The sequence below is a fragment of the Dreissena polymorpha genome, chromosome 16 (assembly GCF_020536995.1).
Source record: "Dreissena polymorpha isolate Duluth1 chromosome 16, UMN_Dpol_1.0, whole genome shotgun sequence".
Classification (NCBI taxonomy): Eukaryota; Metazoa; Mollusca; class Bivalvia; order Myida; family Dreissenidae; genus Dreissena; species Dreissena polymorpha.
In genome coordinates this window covers 27,271,570-27,294,307 of record NC_068370.1, presented here as the reverse complement: position 1 = coordinate 27,294,307, position 22,738 = coordinate 27,271,570, and the positions used below count along the sequence as shown (strand labels likewise).

The window sequence follows — 22,738 nt, the reverse complement described above, 5'->3', positions numbered from 1 at the left end:
AGAGAGACATAGGGAGGCAGGTTGCTATACAGCAACATGTCAATTTATGATTACTCAAAGTTGTGCCACTTTAATTTAAACTCAATCAATATGTGTCAAGTTATTCTGGCAAAGGAGGTTTATCACAGACCGACAATTTGACTGCTACATGTATATGCCGCCTTCTTCAAAGTAATAAGAAATAAACAGTGTGCACCCTATAGATCAAATGATATACATGATTTTACTCATTAAGAAATCAGTATAATTCTCAATAATATATTTTTGACATGTCATGTTTTCCAAATATAGTTAATTGAATCAATTCAAAGAACTTTAGGCTTCAAGAATATGTTGGCATTTCATGAGTATTACAACAAAAACAACACATGAAATAAACTTCCAAGCAAAAATGCACATTCATTTGCATAATGCATTTATTACATAAGCGATTTGTGAAATGGTATATAATATATAGAGGATATTTGTTAGATTCGATGGAATATCGATTTTATTTCACGAGTGATCATATAAAATATGTATTTTTTATGAACATGAGTGAATTAAAATCGATATTCCATTGAATCCAACAAATTTTCTTTTTATTTAATGCTTTTTTTTCACCGTTTATTAACATTGTAAAAAAGTTAAACTGGATAATTTCGCTGGATTCATGACGTCATTTCGTCAAAAAAATGACGTCATTTCACAATAAAACAGTGAAAAATATCATTATTTTTCACTGTTATTTTTCACTGTTTAAAATGGTGAAATACCAATTTTATTTCACTGATATTTCTCTATAAACCACCGGAAAGCATAAAATAAAAACCAATTCAAGCACTTACATGCAGTGTACAATGACAGCCTCAGTCTGGGAATCCCGAGGGGCGATAGCCAACTGGCTGTACATGGAGGTGAGGGATTGTGTTGTCGCCGGTAACGTCTCGTCATCGGGCCAGCTCTCTAGGCGGAACAGCTTCACCTGCATCTTGGATTCTCGGCTCTGGATAGGGAAGAATATAGGCAAAAAGAGTAATAATGGAAATTCTCTATTTTATTTGAAGGATTAAACATAAATTAACCCTTTACCACTTAGATAAGTATTTTTACACATTTGTAGTCCTTTAGAAAGTTTAATTTACTAGTAATTTAAGACCTTTCTTACTAGATTCATCTCCAACCCTTAAGATACTGATGAGCAGCAAACAGCATAAAACCTGAACAGACTGTGAGTTACTTGCAGGCTCACTCAGTTCTGGTTTTTAATCTGTTTGCACATAACCATTTTCACTTTGTTTCTGAGAGGGAAAGGGTATTATGAGTTGAGAGATGATAATACAAATATTCTTGAATTTTGGAGAAAAGCTTCACCTGTAACTTGGACTTTCGACTCTAGAGAGGAATGACTATATGTAGGCCAACAGGTCTATTATTTAAATCATCTGTTTTGTTCAGCAGAATTATGAACAAGAGCTGTCAGAGGACAGCGGCTCGACTATTTGAGTGCTTGATGTATAATGTAAGCCATCATGGAGATGGGGGGGTATAATGTGGGTGTGTGGTCATTAAATAGATGATCTTTCAAAAATAAGGAAAAACAATTTTTATTTATTTATTTTAATTTTTTTTGGGGGGGGGGGGGGATTCGAGGGGTGGGCTTGGGGGATGGTTTAGGTGGAGTGCATTGCGGTATGTCAGGTAAGTGTTGTTTTGTCAAAGTATGAATCAATGTGATCATAAATAAAGAAGTTATGGCAATTTAAGAAAAATGTTCAATTATCTAAGTATAAAAGTGGCCATAATTCTGTCAAAATGCTTGATACAGTTGTCTGCTCTTGTTTATAGATTGGGATCATGTTAGTAAAGAAGTATGCAAAGTATGAAAGAAATATGTCAAAGGACAATATTTTAGGTGGTACGCAAACTTTAACAGATTTATCAATAATATGCATATTCTAAGTATAAAAGGGGCAATAATTCTGTAAAAATGCTTGATACAGTTGTCTGCTCTTGTTTATAGATTGGGGTCATGTTGGTAAATAAGTATGCAAAATATAAAAGCAATATGTCAAAGGACATAGGAAATATTTGGGGTAGTACGCAAACTTTAACATTTGCACGCTAACGGGAACAGAAATGCCGACGCCGGGGTGAGTAGGATAGCTCCACTATATATATTTCATATATAATAGTCAAGCTAAAAATAAATAAATTTAGTTTAGAGCTGCTAACAGAAGAATACAATAATTTTTTCTGCATTTTTTTTTTAATGTTTAATTGTGATACAGGATCATTAAATACTAAACACTTGACCTAGACATCATCTAGATACAACTTCTGACCAAGTTTGGTGAAGATCAGATGAAAACTACTTGAATTAGAGAGCGAACACCATGCTCAATGTTTAAAACGCATTAAGTGAACCCGTGACCTAGTTCTTGACCTGCCATGAACCATGTTCGAACTTGGCCTAGACATAATCTAGATACAACTTCTAACCAAGTTTGGTGAAGTTTGGATGAAAACTACTTTAATTTGAGAGCAGACACCATGCTCAATGTTTAAAACGCACTTAGTGACCCCATGACCTAGTTTTTGACCCGGCATGACCCATATTCGAACTTGACCTAGACATCATCTCGATACAACATCTGACCAAGTTTGGTGAAGATCGCAGGAAAACAACTTGAATTAGAGAGCAGACACTTAATACTGACCAACAGACTGACTGACCGACAGACAAGCTAACTCCTATATACCACTCTCAACTTCATTTGTGAGGGTATAATTAGATATATATTAAAAGTAAAATTTTACTTCAACAACTTAGTTTTAAACTGTTCGATGTATTTTTCTAGCAAGTCCAGTTCCATTATTGTAATCACTCTGAAGTGCTCCATGCTAATTGGCTGGTTATCAAACTTTGCCTCCATTTTATGTCCAAAATTATTTCTAAAAATGTTGGTAATGAGTTGATGAATACCGTGAGTCAGACAGCAGAAATAGCAATTATTTTTTTTATACGAATACGCTAGTTTTAAAACTGTCATTTTATGTCAATAAACATTGTCATTTGGTGAAGATTCATTTAAAACGATACCACTTAGTAAACAGAAACTGCAAATTTGTCATTTTTTAATAAACAAAGGGTGCTAAGTATAAAATGCCTGGTGTGCATTGGCTGGTAATCAAAGTTGGCCTGTATTTTATGTAAACAAACTTTTCCACAAAGTCTGCTTCATATCTGATGAAAACTGAAATAAGCAAGGTTTCTTACCAGAGATTTATATGTAAGAAGCATGTTCATTATGGAGAAATCAGGACACGGATTCTCACAGCTCAGCAGCTGGACTCTAAACGGTCCATACGTGCTGTCTTCTGACGGCCAATACTCTCCGATTGTCTGTAAACAATTAAAAAATAAATATCAAATGTGTATATATAAAATAGACAAATGACCAATTTCTTATAGTTTTTTTTTTACTTGTACATGATATGAAGAAAATATCAAGTTGTGAAATTATTGGCTGATTGTTCTGGATTATCCAGTCCTCTTTTTAAACTTTTTTATTTACTTCCTGACTATTTTTACATAAAAATTAATTACACATTGCATGTTTTACACAAAATATCTTTGCAAAAAAGAAATTTTATAACATTGTCATTGATGTTGAATGTTGATTGGTTATAAAATAAAAACAAACCAACTCATGAGGTTAACCAATCCACAAACACATGTTATAACAAAAGATGTTGTGTAGTAGATAAAATGTCTACTTAGCAATCAATTGTTTGATTCCCATGCTCATCTGAGGATCGTCTTTTAAGACATCATGTACAATTTTTATTATTGTCACAGACTCAAGACTGCATTAGACATTTAATGTAATTGAGCTCAAATGAATAAATTTAAAATAAACTGATTAATTTCTTTGTTATAAAGAATTGGGGCGAACAATGCAACAGAATAGTATGGAGAAAAAATGTACATCATCATCATCATTAACATAATTCATCATAACAAAAACAGTGAGAATAAAAACAAGAACGCAATTAAAAAAAATAATGAAACAAAACATTCATACATCATAATCATCATTAACAATATTCATCATAATAGTGAAAATCAGAAAAACACACACACAAATGTATGAAACAAAACATTCGTACATCATCATCATCGTCAACATTATTCATCATGACGATGTTGTGCACATGTTGGTCGTATACGAGTCGCCAGAAGTCGGTGACCGTGTGAGGTAGAGGCATCTGGGTAATTATAAACCCTGTCTTGTTCATGCACGTCTGTAGAAAGAAAAACAACACATGAAAAAATGCTGATATTAAAACTTAACTACAAGTTCTGTACAGTAAAAGGTGCATAAATTAAAAATAAAATGAAATTACACAAGTTTTTAATAAAGCTTGTGTTATGTACTAAAATATTCACATTCATAAGAGATATGTTTTGGGAAAAATGGGTTTAATGCATGTGCGCAAAGTGCATTAAGTCACGTTTTCACAGAGCACTGCTTATATATAAAAAATGATATTAAAATCCATTCATGTCTTCTAAGCAATCCATTGTTTGATTCCCATGCTCAGGATCTTCTTTTAAGACATCATGTACTAGAAAAATGTATAACAAGATATGTGTTTGTCAGAAACATTATGTCCCCTTCTGCGCCGCTTTTAAGCTATACATTTGACCTTTGACCTTGAAGGATGACCTTGACCTTTCACCACTCAAAATGTGCAGCTCCATGAGATACACATGCATGCCAAATATGAAGTTGCTATCTTCAATATTGCAAAAGTTATGTCAAAATGTTAGAGTTTGGGCAAACACACAAACCAACCAACCAACCAACCAACTGACATGGCAAAAAAATATGTCCCCCACTATAGTGGTGGGGGACATAAAAATACGTATCTAGGGGGTAAAGCGATTATGGCTATAACAACTTAAAGAACTCACGGGTAAGAAGACAGCGTTGATGTAGTCATTGCCGCCCTTCACTGGAGTGGACAGATACGCCCTGCTCATGTCCGGCGGCAGTATGGCAGGATAGCGATTCTTGTGAATGTTATCCTGCGTTTGACTTGCAGCAAAACAGTCCTCGTCTAAAACTGGCGACATTTCGTTCATTGCCTACAAATAAATGTATTCAAGCATGAAATGTTAACCCTTTCAGTGCGGGAACCGAATTTTAAAGGCCTTTGCAAACAGTTTGGATCCAGATGAGACGCCACAGAACGTGGCGTCTCATCAGGATCCAAACTGTTTGCTATTCTGATAGTATTCTTTGAAAAAAAATCGAAGAAATTGCTAATTTTTAGCAATTCAGCAGACGACATTTTAGCAGACGACAAATTTCCCAGCATGCAAAGGGTTAAAATCAAATAGTTGAACCTTGCTCTGGGAAAGTCTGCACTGGATAATCAGGGAGGATACTCTCTGCCTAAACTTTTTGTAAAGATACTTGCTTAAAACAAAAAATTACCTTAAAGCGGAAAGTGTCGTATCTGATAAGTCGTGTGGACTGCAGAGGCTACGTGACAAAATTTCACACACATGCATTAAGCCAAGATTTCCCATAAAAAAGTTGTGATTCTATTAATTGGTAAGTATCAATTAAAAGATGACTTTTTGTGTTATATATCACCAAGTTTTTATCTTAAACAACAACAACCATTACCACAACGCTGCAAGGATCAATTCTCCTTTGATTTTTTTTTCCCTCTTGAACCGCCTAATAAGTCCAGAATGTAATTTTCATCAATTTTTTTAGGAAAGAATCTCAACTTATGACTCGTTTTTATGGTATTAAAATAAAAACGAAGACACCTCACCTGGTACTGGAGTTTCATCTGCTCCTTGTCATTGGCCAGCAGTGACTGGTAAAACTGGTTGAAGTCTGCGGCAGGTATCTCACTCTCATTAACCGTTAGGGCCTCAAGTATGGCGTTGTGTAGGAACTCATACTGAATCTGCAGAACGGAATCAAGCATTACCCAAAAAGTGAAAAAGTATTTTGCTTTCATGATTTTGATTATTGTTTAGATATTAGTTACTTAATGGGAGTACTTAGTATGTGAGTTTGAAGTTTTGTCCCATATTAGCCTGCACAGGTTAAGCAGGGACAACACTTTACAACTAAATCGGATTCACTGTTGGGGCCTCTAGTACAGCGTTGTGAAGGACCTCATACTGAATCCTGAACAAATACATGTCAATCGCCATTCCATAATAAATTAGCCTAGCTATGTGAAAAAGGGCTTTAATGCTGTGCAGTCCGCACAGGCTAATCAGGGACCACACAGTCACTTTCCGCTTTTATGGTATTTTCTGTTTAAATAAAGTCACTTCTTAGTGAAAATCCAGTTTAAGCAGAAAGTCTCTTCCCTGATAAGCCTGTGCAGACTTCACAGGCTAATATGGGACAATACTTTACCCACATGCATTAAGCTCCTTTTTCACAGAGAATGACTCAAATCAATTGAAAAATGTAGATGAAGCTGGCCCACAAACTTATGTGCTAGGCTCTGGGAAGAAGGGGCCAAATGCATGTCAAGTTTAGTCAAGTCAATTCAATTTTATTAGCAAATATATAAGTACATAGCCAAACAACACATAAGACATGTAATGAAGGTGTACATAAATGCTTATTCAACATAGTGATGACAAGTATGGTACATATGATGGACATGAAATAATAATTAATTGTTGTGTGAATGTTGTCCACAATAATAAAGTGAAACCAACTCGTAGCCAACACAAACTAGATCAATGGTGGTGAGATTTTTTTCCAAAATACAACAAAAACAACACAACAACAAACAATACATACATAATACTTGTTGAGACAAGATCTTATATCGAAGGCCATTCTAGTAAATTTAGCCAGTTTAATTACTTTCATGTGCTTCAAGTCTCGTTCCAGATTGGCCTGTGTTGTCCACACTCATTATGTAAGTATGTGCTGGTTTTAAGCCTGGTTCTGGGAAAACAGGGTCCGTATTCACCAAACAATTCTTAGACTGGAGTCTAAGAATAAAGAAAATTCTTAAAATTAGAAAATTCAAGAATTTCTTTAATTTTGAGTCAAACTCTGCAGTTAACATCTCTTTCTGTATTATTCTTCATATAGAACATTTTGTTAATGACATAATCACCAGTGGAGGCCTGTATATATTCAAACACTGAACACATTTTTCTTGGTTCTAAGTCTATTCTTTATTTTTAAGTCTAAGAATCGGTTGGTGAATACGGGCCCAGGTATTGAGTTTTGTGCAAAGTCTTGTCTGATTTCAGCCTACGTAGTCAGCACAGGCTAGTCTGGGACAACACTTTCTGCATTAACTAGACTTTTGCTAAAAATAGCTTCATAAAACAAACAATAAAATCAAATCTGAAAGTGTTGTCCCTGATAAGCTTGTGTTGACTGCACAGGCTTATCTGGGACAACACTTAATTCACAAGTTTTGCCAGAACAAGGCTCATTATTTCCTCAATTGGATTAGATCTTCACACCCAAACATGTTATGTGTATATAAGACGACTGGCAGATATATGAACAGATTGATTGATGGATTATTTGACTGCCAGATGGATAAAATGATAAATAGATGAATGAGATGATCCACTGATGGAAGTACAACAAGGGACAAAATTGTCACAAAACCAGGTTTTCATTGTGAAAAAAAAATCTAATAAAGGGAGAAAACTCAAACTGAACTTTTGAAATGACCAAAAAAAATTAACCCCCTTTGTAAGTTTTTTTTTTTTTTTAAATCTATTTTTAGTCGTGGCGACCTTGACATTGGAGATATTGACGTGATTCTTTCGTGGGACACACCGTCCCATGATGGTGAACAAATGTGCCAAATGATTTTAAAATCTCACAATGAATGACATAGTTATGGCCAGGACAAGCTCATTTATGGCCATTTTTGACCTTTGAACTCAAAGTGTGACCTTGACCTTGGAGATATCGACGTAATTATTTCGCGCGACACACCGTCCAATGATGGTGAACAAATGTGCCAAATGATTTTAAAATCTGACAATGAACGACATAGTTATGGCCCGGACAAGCTTATTCCGCCAGCCCGCCAGCCAGCCAGCCAGCCAGCCCGCCAGCCAGCCCGCCCGCATTCGCCAATCTAATAACCAGTTTTTTCCTTCGGAAAACCTGGTTAACAAAAGCACCGCATAACGGGTGCCAACGCTCGGCTACGGGTGCAGTTTTGAATAAATGAAAGCTTGTCAGATTGTGTTTTTTTTTAGGTCACAGTGACCCAGAAATAGGTGTGACGTGTAGAACTCATCAAGGTGCATCTACATATGAAGTTTCAAAGTTGTAGGTGGAAGCACTTTGATTTTAGAGCCAATGTAAAGGTTTTATCATATAGCTGGCTATGACAATACCTCCAAAAACGGCCAAGCTAAAAATGACTTAAAGGTGAATAAGATGGAAGAATAAATAAATGACTATGGATGATTAATAAATGGTTGAGAGTGTTGAATGGGTAAAATGATGTACAAATGTACTAATGGATGGATTGTTTGGCAAATGACATGACTGACGGATAAGTGGATAGTTTGATGGATAAAAAATTGACAGGTCAGATGGACAAAAGCTTAAAGGACAAGTTTGATGGATATAACTACAGGTTGCATTGCTAGTATAGAAATATTGATTATGGAACTGAATTTGACAAGAGGCTTTGATTGAATTTATAATAAATATTTCACAGTTCATGACATAAAGTTTCTTACAAAGAAATGAACTACATTCTTTTCTTTAATTGTAATATATTATGATACTTTTCATACTTACATCTGTTTGCACAAAGTTTGACCGCTGGTACCTCATATCAGTGACAGTCCGGAAGACATCAATAGTCTTCTCCGCGTGCGCTTGTCGTATTAAATAATCCAGTGCAATAAAGGTGCCTGTACGACCGATGCCTGCACTGTATCAACAAAAAACACAGTTGTATTTAACCCTTTGCATGCTGGGAAATTTGTCGTCTGCTAAAATGTCGTCTGCAGAATTTCTAAATTTAGCATTTTCTTCTATTTTTTTCAAAGAATACTATCATAATAGCAAACAGTTTGGATCGTGATGAGACGCCTTGTTCTGTGGCGTCTCATCTGGATCCAAACTGTTTGCAAAGGCCTTTAAAATTCGGTTCCTGCACAGAAAGGGTTAATAATGAGCGAAGAATGCACTCATTAATAACAAACAGGATAGTATGTAATATTAAACACTTAAATTTTCTAACCCTGTTATTACAATGTACCTGCAATTTTCTTAATGTTTGTTTATCTGAAGGTTTTTATACCTGTGTTTACTGGATTTTTTTTAGCCCTGTGTTTAACTACAAACAGCAAAACCTGTTTATCTAAATACCTTAAAATTCTTTACTCTGTGTGTAACTTCAAATTTCTTAAACCAGTATAACCTGCAAATTTCTAAATATGTGTTTCACTGCAAGTTTCTTATCATAAGTTTTACCTGAAAGATTCTAACACATCATTCATATAGCAATTTCTACGCCTGTGTTTACCTGCAGTGAACTAGAATGGGACCATCTAATAGTGCCTTGTCCTCCATGACTTTTTCCCTAAATGCAAGTATCACCCCTGGATTGTCTGGCACATTGCGGTCAGGCCACGCAGTGTAATGGTACAGACTGAAGTCCTTCACCTCCTTTGTGGACATCTAATCAACAAGTAACATAGTTGTATAAAACTGAATTATTTGAGCCGCGCTCAGCGAAAATGGGCCTCAATTCATGTGCATTAAGTGTCGTCCCAGATTAGTAATGGGCCTCAATTCATGTGAATTAAGTGTCGTCCCAGATTAGTAATGGGCCTCAATTCATGTGCATTAAGTGTCGTCCCAGATTAGTAATGGGCCTCAATTCATGTGCATTAAGTGTCGTCCCAGATTAGTAATGGGCCTCAATTCATGTGAATTAAGTGTCGTCCCAGATTAGTAATGGGCCTCAATTCATGTGAATTAAGTGTCGTCCCAGATTAGTAATGGGCCTCAATTCATGTGCATTAAGTGTCGTCCCAGATTAGTAATGGGCCTCAATTCATGTGCATTAAGTGTCGTCCCAGATTAGTAAAGGGCCTCAATTCATGTGCATTAAGTGTCGTCCCAGATTAGTCATGGGCCTCAATTCATGTGCATTAAGTGTCGTCCCAGATAAGTCATGGGCCTCAATTCACGTGCATTAAGTGTCGTCCCAGATAAGTCATGGGCCTCAATTCACGTGCATTAAGTGTCGTCCCAGATAAGTCATGGGCCTCAATTCATGTGCATTAAGTGTCGTCCCAGATAAGTCATGGGCCTCAATTCACATAAGTCATGGGCCTCAATTCATGTGAATTAAGTGTCGTCCCAGATTAGTCATGGGCCTCAATTCACGTGCATTAAGTGTCGTCCCAGATTAGTAATGGGCCTCAATTCATGTGCATTAAGTGTCGTCCCAGATTAGTCATGGGCCTCAATTCACGTGCATTAAGTGTCGTCCCAGATTAGTAATGGGCCTCAATTCACGTGCATTAAGTGTCGTCCCAGATTAGTCATGGGCCTCAATTTATTTGCATTAAGTGTCGTCCCAGATTAGTAATGGGCCTCAATTCATGTGCATTAAGTGTCGTCCCAGATTAGTCATGGGCCTCAATTCATGTGCATTAAGTGTCGTCCCAGATTAGTAATGGGCCTCAATTCATGTGCATTAAGTGTCGTCCCAGATTAGTAAAGGGCCTCAATTCATGTGCATTAAGTGTCGTCCCAGATTAGTCATGGGCCTCAATTCATGTGCATTAAGTGTCGTCCCAGATAAGTCATGGGCCTCAATTCACGTGCATTAAGTGTCGTCCCAGACAAGTCATGGGCCTCAATTCACGTGCATTAAGTGTCGTCCCAGATAAGTCATGGGCCTCAATTCACGTGCATTAAGTGTCTTCCAGATTAGTCATGGGCCTCAATTCATGTGCATTAAGTGTCGTCCCAGATAAGTCATGGGCCTCAATTCACATAAGTCATGGGCCTCAATTCATGTGAATTAAGTGTCGTCCCAGATTAGTCATGGGCCTCAATTCACGTGCATTAAGTGTCGTCCCAGATTAGTAATGGGCCTCAATTCATGTGCATTAAGTGTCGTCCCAGATTAGTCATGGGCCTCAATTCACGTGCATTAAGTGTCGTCCCAGATTAGTAATGGGCCTCAATTCACGTGCATTAAGTGTCGTCCCAGATTAGTCATGGGCCTCAATTTATTTGCATTAAGTGTCGTCCCAGATTAGTAATGGGCCTCAATTCATGTGCATTAAGTGTCGTCCCAGATTAGTCATGGGCCTCAATTCACGTGCATTAAGTGTCGTCCCAGATTAGTCATGGGCCTCAATTCATGTGCATTAAGTGTCGTCCCAGATTAGTCATGGGCCTCAATTCACGTGCATTAAGTGTCGTCCCAGATTAGTCATGGGCCTCAAATCACGTGCATTAAAAGTCGTCCCAGATTAGTCATGGGCCTCAATTCACGTGCATTAAGTGTCGTCCCAGATTAGTCATGGGCCTCAAATCATGTGCATTAAGTGTCGTCCCAGATTAGTCATGGGCCTCAATTCACGTGCATTAAGTGTCGTCCCAGATTAGTCATGGGCCTCAATTCACGTGCATTAAGTGTCGTCCCAGATTAGTCATGGGCCTCAATTCACGTGCATTAAGTGTCGTCCCAGATTAGTCATGGGCCTCAATTCATGTGCATTAAGTGTCGTCCCAGATAAGTCATGGGCCTCAATTCACGTGCATTAAGTGTCGTCCCAGATTAGTCATGGGCCTCAATTCACGTGCATTAAGTGTCGTCCCAGATTAGTCATGGGCCTCAATTCACGTGCATTAAGTGTCGTCCCAGATTAGTCATGGGCCTCAATTCACGTGCATTAAGTGTCGTCCCAGATTAGTCATGGGCCTCAATTCATGTGCATTAAGTGTCGTCCCAGATAAGTCATGGGCCTCAATTCACGTGCATTAAGTGTCGTCCCAGATAAGTCATGGGCCTCAATTCATGTGCATTAAGTGTCGTCCCAGATTAGTCATGGGCCTCAATTCACGTGCATTAAGTGTCGTCCCAGATTAGTCATGGGCCTCAATTCACATAAGTCATGGGCCTCAATTCACGTGCATTAAGTGTCGTCCCAGATTAGTCATGGGCCTCAATTTATTTGCATTAAGTGTCGTCCCAGATTAGTCATGGGCCTCAATTCATGTGCATTAAGTGTCGTCCCAGATTAGTCATGGGCCTCAATTCACGTGCATTAAGTGTCGTCCCAGATTAGTCATGGGCCTCAATTCACGTGCATTAAGTGTCGTCCCAGATAAGTCATGGGCCTCAATTCACGTGCATTAAGTGTCGTCCCAGATTAGTCATGGGTCTCAATTTATTTGCATTAAGTGTCGTCCCAGATTAGTCATGGGCCTCAATTCATGTGCATTAAGTGTCGTCCCAGATAAGTCATGGGCCTCAATTCACGTGCATTAAGTGTCGTCCCAGATTAGTCATGGGCCTCAATTCATGTGAATAAAGTGTCGTCCCAGATAAGTCATGGGCCTCAATTCACGTGCATTAAGTGTCGTCCCAGATTAGTCATGGGCCTCAATTCATGTGCATTAAGTGTCGTCCCAGATTAGTCATGGGCCTCAATTCACGTGCATTAAGTGTCGTCCCAGATTAGTCATGGGCCTCAATTCACGTGCATTAAGTGTCGTCCCAGATTAGTCATGGGCCCCAATTCACGTGCATTAAGTGTCGTCCCAGATTAGTCATGGGCCTCAATTCACGTGCATTAAGTGTCGTCCCAGATTAGTCATGGGCCTCAATTCACGTGCATTAAGTGTCGTCCCAGATTAGTCATGGGCCTCAATTCATGTGCATTAAGTGTCGTCCCAGATTAGTCATGGGCCTCAATTCATGTGCATTAAGTGTCGTCCCAGATATGTCTGAGCAGTCTGCACAGGCTAATAAGGTACGACACTTTCCACATTTATGGTATTTTTGTTATAACCCTTTACCTCTAAGATACGTATTTTGACACATTTGCAGTCCCTTAGAAATTTAATTAAAGACCTTTCTCACTAGATTCAAGTTTTAAAGGCTTAATTTCAAATCCTTAGATAGTGATGAGCAGCAAACAGTATTAAACCTGAACAGACTGCAAGTTACTCACAGGCTGTTCTGGTTTTATGCTGTTTTCACATAGCCATTTTCACTTTGCTTCTAATTGGGAAAGGGTTAAAGGATATCCCTTCCTAAGGAAAATCCAGTTTAGGTGGAAAGTGTCCTCTCTGAATAGCCTGTGAGGACTACACAGGCCATCTGAGTAGAAACTTTCTGAATAGCCTGTGAGGACTACACAGGCCAATCTGAGTAGAAACTTTCTGAATAGCATGTGAGGACTACACAGGCCAATCTGAGTAGAAACTTTCTGAATAGCCTGTGAGGACTACACAGGCCAATCAGAGTAGAAACTTTAGAACCAAGCTGGTGTAATGGTACATCTAAAAATTATAATTTTTGTTTTATTTTATTGATTACGACATCTAAAATTGTTTCATATATAGCTAGACACTGTTAACATCTTAGATTTAAGATTAGTTTTTGTTTAAATATCTGTAAAGTTCATCCCTTATCAGATTATAATATTTTTGCAAAACTGCTTACTATATTTATGTTCTTTTTTTTTTTTAACATGAGAAACGGTTAAGTTTATGAATAGTAAAATTCTGTTCTGTTCTGATGAACAGTTGACATTAATTTTATAAGACTGAGTTTATTTTATAAAGCTTGGGATAATTGGTCCAAAATTAACTAGCATATTGTTGAATTGACATCCCCCTCCATAACTAAAAAGTTTGTGACAGACAGATTGACAGACGGACGGACAATGCCAACACTATATCCCTCCACCTTTGGCAAGGGATAATTAGGAAATGTTAGGACTGAGCTTTGTTTTGTATCTACAATCAGCCACATTTCATAGTAATAATTGTTGCTTGTATAAGACAGAGCAATGTTTTTTTCAGCCTGAGCAATGTTCTCCAAAACTATTGGACAAGTTAGGTTTTACCTTTGTTTTTAATCTTAATGTATCTACAATCTTTTAATTACAGATGATGCATGAATTTGAAATGTTGCTAAATATATTTTTCTGGTATAGGCTTATTTCAGGTCAAGGCATTTTAGCTATGTAGGATTGGGTTGAGTAAAGCATATACTTTTTTGGTCTTAATTTCAACCACAGGTCTCTGATGTACTCTGATTCAATACAATACAAATTCATGTCTGATTCAAACAAAATGAATTTCTTAACTAATCCATCTTCCAAAAAGTGTATCTATTGAATGAAAACCATTGTTTGCTCTCCCTGGTTAAAATATCCGAGTACAAACTGAATATGCACTTATAAAATGACACATTTTAAGTAATTATCAACTAACTGACGCATCAGTATTACTGCATTACACAGAACTGGCTTTGGTAATTTTATAAGTAAAATATCAATAAGAAATAAAATGTAACAAGATAATGAGTTTCATAATATTTCAAAAGAAGGTTCCTGCGACAGAAATATTAGGCCAGTTCCATGAATTCTGTTATTAACCAATTCCCACTTAAAAGGTACGTGAAAATGGCTATGTGCAAACAGCATACAACCAGAACAGCCTGCGAGTAACTCGCAGTCTGTTTAGGTTTTATGATGTTTGCTGCTTATCAGTATCTATATCTTTGAATTGAAGCCTGAACAAGAGCTGTGTTTGTAAAACATTATGACCCCTACTGCACTTTGAAGCCATATATTTGACCTTTGACCTCGAAGGATGACCTTGACCTTTCAACACTCAAAATGTGCAGCTCTATGAGATACACATACATGCCAAATATCAAGTTGCTATGTTCAATATTGCAAAAGTTATGACCAAGGCTAAAGTTTTGGGACACACACATACAATGACAGAGAGAAAGACAGGCCAAAAACAATATACCCCCGATAATTTCATCCGGGGTCATAAAAACTTGAATCAAGTAAGAAAGGTCTTCAATTAAATATTACTTTCTAAGGGACTACAAATGCGTCAAATGTGTATCTAAGTGGTAAAGGGTAAATTGTGCATACTACTCACATGGGTAACCCTCAAACCGCGTATTGTGAAATTTGGCTGGACACGTTCAGATGTCATGTTGACTTCAAATATCCCGAAGGTCGCAGAGGGTGCTTCTTGTGGCCAATAACAAACACACTTTGTCTGAAAAACAAATGATGATAATTGTCAATGAATGTCACTGAAGGCAATTAAAATGGCACCAAGTAAAACTAATGAGTCACTTTTGTAAAAATATGAAAAAAAACTCAATTGTTTGTTACATCAATGTGATAAGAATGCTACCTTCATTTCCTCGACGATATTTGTAAGCATCACTATCTTGCCACAGTCTTTCTGCCAAATCATGCGCCAAAAGTCTTTCACAGTCGCATCTGTTGGACCCTGAGCCGCTATGAAAGCTTCAGGTTGCTTGTAACCCTTTGAAAACCACACCACAAAGAGCTTTATTATTTGAGCCATGCTCTGTGAAAAGGGGGTTTAATGCATGTGCATAAGGTGTTGTCCCAGATTAGCCTATGTAGTCCGCACAGGCTTATCAGGGACAACACTTTCCGCCTAAACTAGATTTTTGCTAAGAGACATTCTGGAAACCAAAAATATCATAAAAGCAGAAAGTGTTGTCCCTGATTAGCCTGTGCAGACTGCACAGGCTCATCTGGAATGACACTTTACTCACATGCATTAAACCCCTTTTTTCACAGAGTGCAGCAAAATATTTTTGAGCCCACTTGTTGAAAACGGGGTTTAATGCTTTTGCATAAAGTGTTGTCCAAGAGTAGTTGCTCAGTCCCGCCATGCTAATCAGGGATGACAATTTTTCGCTTCTATGGCAAATGTTTGTTAAAGGATGTCTCTTCTTAACAAAAATCCAGTTTAAGGGGAAAGTGTTGTCTCTTATTCGCCTGTGTGGACTGCATAGGCTTATCTAGGGCATAACTCGGATCCAGTCGGAGTGTTACTGGTATATGTTGTGTAACAGAACAACAATTAATAAAGAAAATACTTCAGGTCATTATTTTCATGACTATTTGCAGACACAAAACAATAAATTTGAAATTTAAAACCAAAAAACAAAAGCAAGAGCTTTTCTAAAAGTACCTTTAAGTATGATGCATTAATGAAGTCGCCTGTAACATCACCATCTGGTTCTAGTTTGACACGATTCAAGTCATCTGCAAGACAATTTTGAAGATTAATTGATAAACCCAACGCAGAAAACATTTTAATTAGAAACTTGTATTTAAAAGGGACCTTTTTACGTTATGATAAATTGACAAAATAAACAAAATGTTTCAGATTCACAAATTTTCGTTGCATTTATGATATTTGAGAGGAAACAGTTATACTGGACATTTAGCATGCTCTAAAATATCCATTGCATGCATCTTTTGATGATTTAAAAACCTGAAAATTATAAAGTGTTGCAATGCGAAAAGATTGAATAATTTGGAGAGTTCTTGGTTGTCATTATATTTTGTGACACTACGAGGATTGCTTATATAAAGTATGCAATACATCAATCATTTATGAGCATGGATGGCCGAGTGGTCTTAGCATTAGACTTTCACTCCAGGGGTCAGTGGTTCGAGTCCAGTTGAGGGTTACTTTTTTTTTCTTTCTTTAATTGTATTATTGATTTTACTGGAGCTTTTTAGATCCAATTATCAATATAAAGCATATAATTACAAACTTCAATATCTGCCAAAATCTGTTAAAAACTTAAAAGGTCCCTTTAAAAGTACAAAACTTATTTGAATTATTTTGAAAGTGTATGAATGAAACCATTACTATTTATGTTTGAGTTGCTGTTAAACAATTTCACGTGTCACTACTCATGTGATTTTCTCTGGCTCAATGATATGCTATGTTTTCCTATTCAAAACTTTATTTTACATCTATTTTCTGTAGGAAAAAACAAGAGCATCAAATGCATGTAGACTCTATCTTAGTGGTATAGTGTTATAACAGACTTTAGTCTACAATGAGATTGGTAGACACAGGCTTGGATTGAAAAAAGAGTGGCATTCTTGGAAAACTGGGCTTAAAACATGCACATAAATGTTGTCCCAGATTAAGCTAAACACTTTCCACTTTAATTGTATTTTTCATGTAAAAGAAGTAATTTCTTAGCAAAAATCCAGTTTAGGCGGAAACTATTGTCGCCGATTAGCCTGTTCGGTCATGCATTAAGCCCAGTTTTTCCAGAATGAGGCTCAATACACAGTAGGGAGCATCATCGTACATGGATAGAGCTGCTTGTAGCGACATTTTCCTTGGTTGCTAGGCAGGCATGCATCCTTTGCATCTCGTAAAAGCCCAGACGGTAATTTCTGAAGTGAAGAGAAAATTGATGATCTTTCAAAAGTTTATTAACATTTATATTGTTTTTGTTTTGTATTGAATAAGAATGAATGCCAAAAACTGTTGTATTTTTATTTAAATAATTATTATTTTTGTTGTTATTGTAATTCTTAAAATTTGAACGCTTGTAGATAAGGTAAAAATTGGATTGCTTTGTAATTGGTTCTTATTTTCAACTTGAGTATATTTACATGATGATTGTCAACAAATGCTGTGATAACATTTATTGTTGTTGTTGTTTCTTAAGAGACAATGTTTTCCTACCCCATATTATGAATAGTTATTTCATTTTAACTAGCACCATCATATTTGCTAATTTATATAATTTGATTAGTTATAATGGATATGGTTGTTTTAAAACAAACACATACATATATGCAAAAAAAACAAACTATTCATTCTTGATCACACAAGACCACTTTAAATAAATATAAATATTACAACATCAATCATTGTTTGGAAAGACAATTACTATATCCTTTCTAAGTGCTCATGTTTATTTTAACAAATATACTCCAAAATCTGTATTAGCCAACAATATCCACTTTAAGCTACATAAGTAACCACTTCTTTTATAAACGTTTATTTTTACATGTCACAATCTACCCTATTAACTAACAGGCTACACAACACTAAGTGCAGTTTTTATTTTAATATTTGAGCCACATTTAAAAACAAGGGACAAAATTGTCACAAAACCAGGTTTTCATTGTGAAAAAAAAATCTGATAAAGGGAGAAAACTCAAAATGAACTTTTGAAATGACCAAAAAGAATTAACCCCCTTTGTAAGTTTTTTTTTTTTTAAAATCTATTTTTAGTCGTGGCGACCTTGACATTGGAGATATTGACGTGATTCTTTCGTGGGACACACCGTCCCATGATGGTGAACAAATGTGCCAAATGATTTTAAAATCTCACAATGAATGACATAGTTATGGCCAGGACAAGCTCATTTATGGCCATTTTTGACCTTTGAACTCAAAGTGTGACCTTGACCTTGGAGATATCGACGTAATTATTTCGCGCGACACACCGTCCAATGATGGTGAACAAATGTGCCAAATGATTTTAAAATCTGACGATGAACGACATAGTTATGGCTCGGACAAGCTCATTTATGGCCATTTTTGACCTTTGAACTCAAAGTGTGACCTTTACCTTGGAGATATCGACGTAATTATTTCGCGCGACACACCGTCCAATGATGGTGAACAAATGTGCCAAATGATTTTAAAATCTGACAATGAACGACATAGTTATGGCCCGGACAAGCTTATTCCGCCAGCCCGCCAGCCAGCCAGCCAGCCCGCCAGCCAGCCCGCCCGCATTCGCCAATGTAATAACCAGTTTTTTCCTTCGGAAAACCTGGTTAAAAACCTGGTTAAAAAACAAGATGTGTTTGTGAAACACAATGTCCCCCTATATGATGTTTGACCTTGAAGGATGACCTTGACCTTGTGAAGGATGACCTTGACCTTTCACCACTCAAAATGTGCAGCTCCATGAGATACACATGCATGCCAAATATCAAGTTGCTATCTTCAATATTGCAAAAGTATTCATAAAATAAGCGATTTGGGCCACATATATTTGACCTCTGACCTTGAAGGATGACCTTGACCTTTCACCACTCAAAATGTGCAGCTCCATGAGATGCACATGCATGCCAAATATCAAGTTGCTATCTTCAATATTGCAAAAGTATTTATAAAATAAGCGATTTGGGCCACATATATTTGACCTCTGACCTTGCAGGATGACCTTTACCTTGACCTTTCACCACTCAAAATGTGCAGCTCCATGAGATACACATGCATGCCAAATATCAAGTTGCTATCTTCAATATTGCAAAAGTATTCATAAAATGAGCAATTTTGGCCACATATATTTGACCTCTGACCTTGAAGGATGACCTTGACCTTTCACCACTCAAAATGTGCAGCTTCATGAGATACACATGCATGCCAAATATGAAGTTGCTATCTTCAATATAGCAAAAGTTATTGCAAAATGTTAAAGTTGGCGCAAACAGACCAACGTACAGACCAACGTACAGACCAACAGACAGGGCAAAAACAATATGTCCCCCACTACTATAGTGGGGGACATAAAAACTGGGCCTAATGCAAGTGTGTAAAGTTTATGCTAACACTTTCTCTTTTTTTGAAAAAAAAATTCAGAAAGCTTAGGCAGAACGTTAAGTCCCTGATTAGCCTGTACAGACTGCACAGGCTAATCAGGGGCAACACTTTACGCCAAGGCATTTAGCCCAGTTTTCCCAGAACAAGGCTCATTTCATCACCTTAAACTCATCCTTGTACCAATCTTCATCCTTATTCTGCCGATTTCTCAAGTAGTCCGCAAAAAAGTCCACGGAAATCTGCGAACTCAGGTTGTAATAATCAGATGGGTCCGTGTCAGCCACAACTAATGGCGCCGCCTCATCATCATTGTTGGTATCCAGGTCGCCGTTGTCGCTGCTGTGTCCCTTTGAGCGCTTAGGTAACTTGGGTTTATCTTTGCTGTCCTTTTTACTCCCTGTTTATTGTTGTATGATTGTTATTATATTTTTTAATCATTTTTTTGCGATTAAAGGAAATCACCTGAGCAATGTCATGCGAAAATGGGTTTTATGCCATATTAGGTCAGTGCAGCTCCAAAACAACCTGGGCATCAGGGCAGTCTGGTCTGGGGCTACCAAATCAGCCAACAAGGTTTATGAGGCCAAGAAAACTTCAGTGACTTAATAGCGTACAGTGTAGCTCCTGACCAGACAGCATGGATGGCTTGGATGCCCAGCTTGGTCTATAGCTACAATAGCCGCATGTGGCATAAGACCCTTTTTCGCATGATGATCCATATATGTTATGCAATAGAATAATTGCATAATGACATGAATATAATATTTACAAAGGCAGGATGTATTTACATTCATGAAATTCAATCTGTGCATGTATAAGGGGATGTAAATGCAACATGAAACTACTTGAAAAAATAAGTAAAGATAATGATATCAAAAGTAGTAAAATATAAACTACAGTCAGTAACAAAATGATCATTTTACAAAGAATTTGTTAAATTACAACTTCAGAAGTTTTGCACCTCAGCTGACATAATTTTAATATGTGTGTTCAAAGGATATAATATTATAGACTTAGCACTATATTTAACCCTTTCAGGGCGGGAACCGAATTTTGAAGGCCTTTGCAAACAGTTTGGATCCAGATGAGACGCCAAAGAACGTGGCGTCTCATCAGGATCCAAACTGTTTGCTATTCTGATAGTATTCTTTGCATTTTTTTTGAAGAAAATGCTAATTTTACAAATTCAGCAGACGACATTTTAGCAGACGACAAATTTCCCAGCATGCAAAGGGTTAACATGATTTAGTACAACAGTCAGTTAACTTACCCACACATTTGCTGAGCAAGATCGGCTGATCTAAGCAATCTATCAGTACCATTTCTAAAAGTGCATTTATTTTTTCCAGTTACTGTTCTTCTTGAATCAGAGGTAGAAAAGGATGGCCATACATATGATTTCGTGACCAATTCTGTTTGTTTGTTTTGTTGGATTTAACACAGTTTTCAAAACTATTTCAGTCAAATCAAAGTGGTCCGTTAACCGACTCCCACTTTTTCTGGTTAACCAGTGCTAAGTGCATGAACCAAGGCAATGAACTAAAAAATGCCCTGCTTTAATCAAGAGTTACGGCAAAAATGGCCGTTTAAAGGATTTCATTCACAATCCTCAATTTTTTTAAATACCAGGCCAGGATTGAACCCATGATCCTTGAGTTTTTAGTCCAGCACTTTAACAACTGAGCTAGCCGGCCTGACATGACCAAATTCTAACACAATTTACCACTTACATACGTATTTTTACGCATTTGTAGTCCCTTAGAAAGTGATATTTAATTTAAGACCTTTCTTACTAGATTCAAATTTTAAAGGCTTCATTTCCAACCCAAGATACTGATGAGCAGCAAACAGCATAAAACCTGAACAGACTGTGAGTTATTTGCAAAAGCCATTTTCAATTTGCTTCTTATGAGGAAAAGGGTAAAGGCAGTTTTGGACTCAAATTCTCAATTTACAATCCAGTGCTCTACCTAGGCCAAGCTAGCATTGGATAAGAACTAACCAGGTACCGGCAGTTTACCGATCACATAAAATCATTGACTAATAAAATCAGCAAGTATGTTGTACAAAGTTTGTACCATTTATCAGAGTGGTTCTGTCCGTGACATCCGGTCTCCTCATCATCAATGTTTCATCTTGACTCTCCTTGGGCTTGGCTCGACGCCTGAAGCAACACATACACCAACAATGAAACAAGGGCTGTTTGTAAAACATGCATGCCCCCCCATATGGGCTCTCAGTTGTAGTGACAGCCATTTTGTAAATATGTTTTTTGTCACTGTGACCTTGACCTTTGACCTAGTGACCTGAAAATCAATAGGGGTCTTCTGCTAGTCATGATCAATGTACCTATGAAGTTACATGATTCTAGCCATAAGCTTTCTTGAGTTATCATCAGGAAACCATTTTACTATTTCGGGTCACTGTGACCTTGACCTTTGACCTAGTGACCTGAAAATCAATAGGGGTCATCTGCCAGTCGTGATCAATGTACCTATCAAGTTTCATGATCCTAGGCATAAGCGTTCTTGAGTTATCATCCGGAAACCATTTTACTATTTCGGGTCACAGTGACCTTGACCTTTGATGTAGTGACCTCAAAATCAATAGGGGTCATCTGCCAGTCATGATCAATGTACCTATCAAGTTTCATGATCCTAGGCATAAGCGTTCTTGAGTTATCATCCGGAAACCATTTTACTATTTCGGGTCACCGTGACCTTGACCTTTGACCTAGTGACCTGAAAATCATTAGGGGTCATCTGCTAGTCATGATCAATCTACCTATCAAGTGTCATGATCCTAGGCATAAGCGTTCTTGAATTATCATCCGGAAACCATTGTACTATTTCGGGTCACCGTGACATTGACCTTTGACCTAGTGAACTGAAAATCGATAGACGTCATCTGCTAGTCATGATCAATCTACCTATCAAGTTTCATGATCCTAGGCATAAGCGTTCTTGAGTTATCATCCAAAAACCATTTTACTATTTCGGGTCACCGAGACCTTGACCTTTGACCTAGTGACCTCAAAATCAATAGGGGTCATCTGCGAGTCATGA

The 22,738-nt window shown here is 37.3% G+C and overlaps 1 protein-coding gene and 1 long non-coding RNA gene across 6 annotated transcripts in view; both read right to left on the bottom strand.

Moving 5' to 3' along the window:
• The window catches only part of LOC127862660 (uncharacterized), a 98,409-nt gene that overhangs the window by 5,743 nt on the left and 69,928 nt on the right, over positions 1–22,738 (bottom strand). For all 5 annotated transcript variants that reach the window (XR_008040724.1, XM_052401863.1, XM_052401864.1 and 2 more), the window contains 13 exons: positions 21,752–21,837; positions 19,835–20,070; positions 17,413–17,500; positions 16,269–16,342; positions 15,453–15,587; positions 15,189–15,311; positions 9,559–9,713; positions 8,826–8,961; positions 5,836–5,973; positions 4,961–5,134; positions 4,153–4,287; positions 3,260–3,385; positions 828–985 (listed from right to left, as the gene is read on the bottom strand). Coding sequence is in view for 4 of the 5 variants with exons in the window: in XM_052401863.1 (XP_052257823.1) it covers positions 828–985; positions 3,260–3,385; positions 4,153–4,287; positions 4,961–5,134; positions 5,836–5,973; positions 8,826–8,961; positions 9,559–9,713; positions 15,189–15,311; positions 15,453–15,587; positions 16,269–16,342; positions 17,413–17,500; positions 19,835–20,070; positions 21,752–21,837 (1,764 nt within the window). In the remaining variant the exon portion in view is untranslated. The remainder of the gene's footprint in view (positions 1–827; positions 986–3,259; positions 3,386–4,152; positions 4,288–4,960; positions 5,135–5,835; positions 5,974–8,825; positions 8,962–9,558; positions 9,714–15,188; positions 15,312–15,452; positions 15,588–16,268; positions 16,343–17,412; positions 17,501–19,834; positions 20,071–21,751; positions 21,838–22,738) is intronic.
• Positions 18,302–19,682, bottom strand: LOC127861562 (uncharacterized). The gene is made up of 3 exons (XR_008040260.1): positions 19,306–19,682; positions 18,691–19,153; positions 18,302–18,528 (listed from the first exon to the last, which is right to left on the bottom strand). It is a non-coding gene; the product is annotated as an uncharacterized LOC127861562 (long non-coding RNA).